The 6,827-nt window shown below is 44.9% G+C and overlaps 2 protein-coding genes across 2 annotated transcripts; both read right to left on the bottom strand.

The window, feature by feature from the left end:
- Positions 1-103: 103 nt before the first annotated feature.
- On the bottom strand, positions 104-2,593 carry LOC120052149 (mucin-5AC-like). The gene is made up of 2 exons (XM_038998983.1): positions 2,487-2,593; positions 104-1,876 (listed from the first exon to the last, which is right to left on the bottom strand). The coding sequence occupies exon 2, from the start codon at positions 1,304-1,306 to the stop codon at positions 104-106; it is 1,203 nt and encodes a 400-aa protein (XP_038854911.1). The 5' UTR covers positions 1,307-1,876; positions 2,487-2,593.
- Positions 2,594-3,059: 466 nt separating this feature from the next.
- LOC120051931 (mucin-3A-like) lies at positions 3,060-6,126 on the bottom strand. Its single transcript, XM_038998815.1, has 2 exons — positions 6,071-6,126; positions 3,060-5,753 (listed from the first exon to the last, which is right to left on the bottom strand). Exon 2 carries the CDS (start codon positions 5,749-5,751, stop codon positions 4,132-4,134), a length of 1,620 nt encoding a protein of 539 aa, XP_038854743.1. The 5' UTR covers positions 5,752-5,753; positions 6,071-6,126; the 3' UTR covers positions 3,060-4,131.
- Positions 6,127-6,827: the final 701 nt, after the last annotated feature.

The following is a 6,827-nucleotide window of genomic DNA, read 5'->3' as shown; positions in this document are numbered from 1 at the left end:
TCTTCTTACCTCTTTCACTCTCATTTTCTTTCTTTCCATTCCCTTCTCCCCTCTCCATTTCTTTTTCACTTTCCCCCTCTCCGCTTTCCCCTCCTGTCTTTTCTCAGTTCGATTTTGAAAGTGAAGGAGGAGCCATCCTCTCTTGCCCCTCCTCCACTCCCTCATCAATGTACAGCAGAGGCTCCTTCTCCTCCCATTTCTCTGCCTCCTTGCTCCCAGCCACCCCTACTCCCCCATCAGGCCCACCCCTCTCTCCCTCAGTCTCGTTGGCTATGAATGTGCTCAGCACCACATCCGTTCCAGCCCCCTCTCTCTTGTTGTCCTCTGGGCTCCCTCCCTCCTCCCCACCCTCATCCTCCTTCCTGTCCCCACCCCCTAGCTTCACTGGCCCTGCCCAGGCGTCTTCCTCCGCCCCTTTCTTCCGCTTGGAACTCTTCCCGTTCCGGAAGCTGGACACAAAGTGCGCGGTGTGGCTCTGCCTCTTTCGTCTGATGACCAGACATACACAGTAGACCACGCCCGCGAATATAACCACGATCAGAAGAGCGACGATGATGACCCATAACAAGCTGGGCTGACCTGTCTTCCCCCTGATCCCAGCACTTGTAGAGTCTGGATCTGTGGAGGTGTGGATGGTAGCGGGGGTCGTGGCATGGCCGGGAGCGGCATTGACCGATGGGGAGGTGGGTGCAGTGGTAAGTCCCTCTGTGTGGCAGGCAGTAATCTCTGAGGCAGTGTGGATAGGTTCAGGTGTGTAAGTGGAGTCCTCCGTCAGACGAGGGGTGGTGAGGAGGGGCCAGACTGGGATAACAGAAGTCAGGTGGTCCTGGGAAGTGGTTGGGAGATAAGAGGCGGTCGTAAGGACGTCTTGGGAGAGGGTGGGTTTAGGGCCAGGTGGAGTGGTCATATCTATAGGCCCTTCAGTGGTCACAGGGGAAGGTGTCATCGTCTCAGCCTCTGAAGTAGTAGTTGGTGCATCAGAGGTGGACTCCTGAACGATGGTGATCTCAGGGTTTGTTATTACCATAGTGATGGCATCAGTGGTAGGTACTGAAACAGAAGTTACTTTCGGAATAGCAGTTACCGGGGTGATGATTTCAGGGGCAGGCTGTGCCCAAGTGACAGGAACAGGCTTTGTCTCTATGGTGGCCTCCGGTGTAGAGGCTGCCATCGTGACTTCCTCATTAATAGGTGCTGCCATGGTGACATTCTCAGGTACAGTGACGGTGACATTATCTTGGGCAGGGAGACTGGGCAGAGAGAGGGAGAGGAGCAGAGCCCCAAGGATCAGCCGTATCCGCTCCATACTGGGCAAGAAGTGAGAGGGGTCACAGAGGTCAACCGTCCCTAAAGGGTTTTGCTGATCTCTCAGATTACGTTTGTCTTCCTCTTTCTGGGGTGCGTCAGCGACAGCGTTGTGGCTTGAAAGGTATTGGAGGTTTGTTGTACAAGTCTAGAGCAGAAGAATGTACACTCTAGAAAAGAAAAGCGGTATTCGTCATCAGGTACCGGGGTTCTTGGTTTGACTACGATTGTGTGTCAGGCTTTGATCTTCACTGCTCTCGGAATTTCCCTTTCTTTCAGGCCTTGCCTTTGTTAATAATCTAAGGTTTGACTGAGTGTTAGGCATATGAAGTGCACTTACATAGTCCAACTTTTGTTCTCTTGCTGTCTCTCCTGGTTGCTGGGCTTGTTGTTCACTAGGGTGCACTTGGGCGCAAATAGACCGGAAAGACACAGCCCTTCTCTTCCTCTCTCGCCCTTCAGCTTTCCTCCCCTCCCCTGCACTTCACGCTACTTTTCTGTATATCAGCTGCCTATTTCAAGTGTAGCGTGAGAGATTGCAGCAACGGTGAACCAAGAAAAAGCACGAGACCTATAGAGAAAAGGACAGATTGAAGGGTAAAGGAAGATATGGAAGAAGGAATGTAGAGGTTATTTTATGCGTACATTGCCACATGTACTGTATAATATGTTTACCTCCTCACAGCGTCCACTGTCTGAACCGCTGTAGATGTAAAATGTTTGCTTAGTACACACCTAAAAAATTAAGGAAGTTACCAACACTACTTTTTGTTGTTTATTCTTGTCCACGATGTCACCATGCATTTGACTGTTACTTATAATAGAATGGGGGGCGAAAAATCTAAAGGAGTTTCTAAAAGCAAGTTGGCCTGTCTTAAAAAGACAGTGATAAAAGATGAAGACTTAAAGACCAATTGATAAAAATAACATATTTAAAGAAAATGGCCCCTAAAAATGTATTTAAAAATAATTATGAAGAGATACATTAGGAGGACCATCTTACTACAAGAGCGTGTCAGTAAATTTAACACAAGCCTAAGAAAGTTCACCTGATTGTATTTTCTAAACCTCTCTCTCCCTCCTTTTTCTTGCCTCTTCACACAGTTAATCAGATCAGTGTCTGTTTAGATCAGACATATATCAATATGTGCCATTTGATAAAAAACAAAAATCGTACTTACCCACATGTTGCTTGGAGAAAACGATTGGATTGAAATTATGAATCCACCTTAAAGGCACATGCTTTAACTCCTGTACTGTGTGAATGACATCTCGTGCACTAGTACATGTCCAAAACACCTTTCACTCGCTTGCTCGCTCCCTCCCTCCCTCCCTCCTGTTCACTCCCTTCTTTCTCTCCCCCTCCCTTTCTCTCTCTAGTTGGTTCTCTCTATCTCTTCCCCTCAGGGTATCAAATTCGTCATAAAACAGTTTTGTTAATTGCAAAAGAGGTGGGATTGGAGAGATGCCAAATAACTTAATAGTAGCTTGTGCTTATTTTCTCGAGGAAAAAGGAGAAGTTGGTCCTACAAAGAGAAGGTGTGTGTGTTGAAATGTTTGAGCCAGAGTGTGTTTGCACACCTACACACAGGCCTACTTGGATGTGTGTTTGTTTGACGGTGTGTGTGCGTGTGTGTGGGGAGCAGGCAGTCAAAGGGCGTAGGTTGTCAAAACATGAGAATTCAAAGTAGAGAGAGTGATGATCAATTCCATTTTATTATGTAATTAAAAAAATGAATCTCATGTCTTGGGACATTATATGTCATACTTCAGCTGGTTAGGTGTTAAATTCTACAAGGGTATATTTTCTACTGTATTTACAGTTATACATTATTGATAAAATGTCCCGATCCACTATAAATTGTGAGGTAGACCTATAGTCGATTCCTGGTAAGTTACCATGTTCACAGGCACACCAATATTCCATTACTATTTGGGATATTCTAGTAGTATTCCGTTTTTTAGTTGACGCATATTAGCATCATATCCCGTTTACAATAACCCGAATAAGCTTGTGTCCCGGTTATGAGAAACCCAGTTAAAATGCCTGGGATATGCTGATCGTAGACGGGATACTGTGTCATACAAATATATTATTCAGTTTACTGTTGTTTTACATTGTTTGTACAGGCTCGGTTTTGCATAGTATCATGGGTAAATTTAGGAATATTCTGTTTATACAGGGATACTCGTAAGCGGGATATCAAAGATGTATTTTAACAGCTTATCTCGAATAAGACCTTAACTAGGTTATGAGCTATTATCTGGAATGCTGTGCGCGTGTAAACATGGTAAGTCAGATAAATTAAGCTAAATTGTTTACGCCCAGTGCAGTCCTTTTTATTTGACTAGCTCCTAATAACAGTGCATGTACAGTATTAGGAGTCAACCGTATTTGTGTCAGTGTGTTTGTAGAAATGGCACCTATCTCCTCGTTGCTGTCTGACACACAATGATGATGTGTCTCTTAACAAGGTCTGAATTCTCTTCAAATGGAAACTCTCTTTATCAAGTGTTATTTCCAGTTAGACATGTTGTTCTAATCTCTCTCTCTATTCCTCTCTCTCCTTCTTTCTCTCTGTCCTCTTCTTTCTCTCTGATCAGACCCAGGCTTAATCTATCTTTCAAGTAGATTTATGTAGATCATATACTTATACTTTTGTTAAAGCCAATAAACATACAGATTATCAATTCATTTTGGAAATGTTTAAACTCGGTCAGGATTACAGTGTTCAAATCTGCCATGGAATTGGTAAAATAATGGTGAACATTTCTCTCCAAAGTAATTCCAGGTAAATTGTAGTACTGTAGTACAAAAAAACAGAATCATACGCAGGTCTCCAACAGCGTTTGGTCTGTAGTTTCTTCTGGTATCACTCTTCCATTTGCATACCAGAAATCAGTGATGTTCTCCAGTGTCACTTTGGGTTGAGTCCACAGGTTGTCACACTCTATCCCTTTCTGCCTCCCCTGCTCCCTCCTCCCCCTCTCCTTCACCCTCTCTCTCCCTCTCTCCCTCCGTTTATGCTCGCGTCCCATAGTGGAGCCGTTGGTGTACCAGAATTCAACCCTTTCTTCCACCGATGACATCTGGTCAACCCACAGGTTCTCCAGATCCACCCCTGACACCTTCTCTCCTCCTCTCCTCGCTCTCCTTTCCCTCTCTCTCTGGACTGACAAACGCACCCACAGGAAGACAGTGAGACCAAGGAAGAGAGAAGCAGTCAATCCCAGAGCCCACAGAACAATGAAACAGACCAGTCTAGTAGAGCCAGGAAGCAACGATGGGGACCTTTCATCTGCCTCTCCGCACTCTGGACGATCGTGCACAGTGTTTTCAGTTGTGTTGTTCAGCCTTTTGTCATAGCCTGAGATTGTGCGGTTGTGTCTGAATGAATGAGTCTTCTTCTTCAAAAGCACTGTTGTGTTACGATTATTAGAGGTTGTGGTATTACTGTATGAAAGTGTGTTTGTGTCGTTGTCTGTGTCATTATCTGTAAACGTGTTTGCATTGATATATGAAGTTGTCCTATTGTCAGCATGGGGGATTGAAACTGTGGCTGTGGTGTGGTCCTGGTTGTCCATAGACTGGCTTGTGTTGTCAGGTTGTGTTTTGTAGCCTGGAGCCCTGTAAGTCACAGTCATGTGCTCATAAAAACCAGGACGTGTGACTGTGTACGTAGGTGAAACCGTTGTTGTTGTTGTGACGCTGTTGGCCTTGCTTTGTTTACCTCTGTTCAAACCTGTCACTCTACTAGTTGGGGTGTTTGTGAAGAAGTCTCTCTGTGTTGTGTGGTAATCTCCTGATGCAATCTCTAGTCCTTGTGTAGCAGTGTGCTGGTCTGCTGCTTGTGACCTGTCTAAGTGTGGCTTTGCTAGCCTGGAGTCATTAATGGTGTCAGCAGCCCCTGTTTCTATGAAATTTGGTGTGCTCAGTTCTCTGGCTGTTTCAGTGGTGCTGCTGTCATGATACTCAGTCCCTTCCTCCCCGGGGAGAGAAGTGGTGCTGGGGTGGTCAGTTGTGGGTGAGGCTTTGTGTCTGCTGAAGGGAAGAGTCTCATGGTGATTGTGGCTCTCTGTTTCCATCCTCAAGTCTCCTGCAGTTATGTGCCTGTTGCTCTTCTGTACGGCTGTGGTGGCGTAAGTGGCAGTTCCTGTTCTGAGAATGCCTCTTCCTTGAGTCGTTCTGCCTGAGTTGTTGACAGCTGCTAAGCTAGCGCTTTTCTTCACTTGTGTGTTGAACATGCCACTAGTCCTACCAGAGTGGTTTTCAGTTGTGGAGAGTGGAAGTATCAGGGGGTCTGATGTTGTAGTGCTGATACTAAGGTCTAGAGCTGCTGTTGTTTCTGTGGCGCTTGGTGAAGCCGCAGTGGTAGAATGGAAGACAAGAGTGGCGAGGAGGTGAGGAAGGCACATGGCGAGAGAAATCAGAGTCAATCTCATCATGTCTGTGTGCGAGAAAGAGAGGGACAGAGAAAGATAGGAATAGTGGGATGGAGAGAAAGAGAATGAGAAATAAAGAGTGAAAACGAGAGAGAGACAGAGGCATCCAGTTAATCAGATTACTTTGTTTTGCTTGTAATACTGTAGCACACTTTTGAACACTCTGCCAATATCTTCCCATTGTCACTCAGTCTCATACTCAGTAAGTTGTCAGTTCTCAATGACAAAGTTGTACATCTAGTGATTTCACACAATTGGAGATCAACTCTGCTCAACATGGATAATAAAATATATATGCAAATAAACAGAAAAGTACACATACCTAATTGTCCAGCTTTCTCATCTCACTGCCTCTTCCTCTTTACTCGTGATTTCCTCTTCTGTGGCACCACTCGTCATCGCACCCTGCCGTATGGCCTCATGGGATACCGCAAACCAGAAGCCACCCATTCGAAGTTGACATGAGGAAACGTTCCGTTTGATTACCATGCCAACAGAGCCATAAGGTGCAGGTTGGAGGGTGAGGCAGGATGTGGTATGATGATGTGGTATGACATGGCCCTGCCTCCATCCTCCATTGCTCAGTCCCCTCAGACGGCAGTTTGGAATAAAAACATGATCTACAACCCGCTTCCTGTTGACTCAATCCATTTCACACGTTACAGATTCAAAGTGATAAGCGGACGTTTGGTGAGAAAAGTGACAGATAGCATTCAAGTCTGTAATTATCGTTTTTGCCATTGAGGTCAACAGTGATGTCAAACAATTTACTCATAGTGTAATTATTCATAATGCCTGCTTAACAAAAAAATTATCCAGTGCAGATTAGGGGAATTTTGTTCAATTCTGTAAAATAATTTTCCATAGATGATGAATTTATGAACATACGTGTACAGGATGTGTAAATTACATTGTTTGAACAAACAGTTAAAAACAAACTGGTTCCCTCTAAAGCTCTGTCGATCACGTCCTTTTACTTTTTCTCTACTGCCTTTCATATTTTTCTTATTTTCTATCATTTCAACTCTCCTACTCTCCCTCTATTTTTTGTACCTCCTGTATCCGCTGTGTCCGTATTT

This window comes from Salvelinus namaycush, chromosome 8 (assembly GCF_016432855.1).
Source record: "Salvelinus namaycush isolate Seneca chromosome 8, SaNama_1.0, whole genome shotgun sequence".
NCBI classification, from domain to species: domain Eukaryota; kingdom Metazoa; phylum Chordata; class Actinopteri; order Salmoniformes; family Salmonidae; genus Salvelinus; species Salvelinus namaycush.
This window is presented reverse-complemented; position numbering and strand designations above follow the sequence as displayed.

Excerpts from the sequence above, each read along its gene's own strand:
- LOC120052149 (XM_038998983.1), bottom strand. The coding sequence starts at position 1,306 with ATGGAGCGGATACGGCTGATCCTTGGGGCTCTGCTCCTCTCCCTCTCT.
- LOC120051931 (XM_038998815.1), bottom strand. The coding sequence starts at position 5,751 with ATGATGAGATTGACTCTGATTTCTCTCGCCATGTGCCTTCCTCACCTC.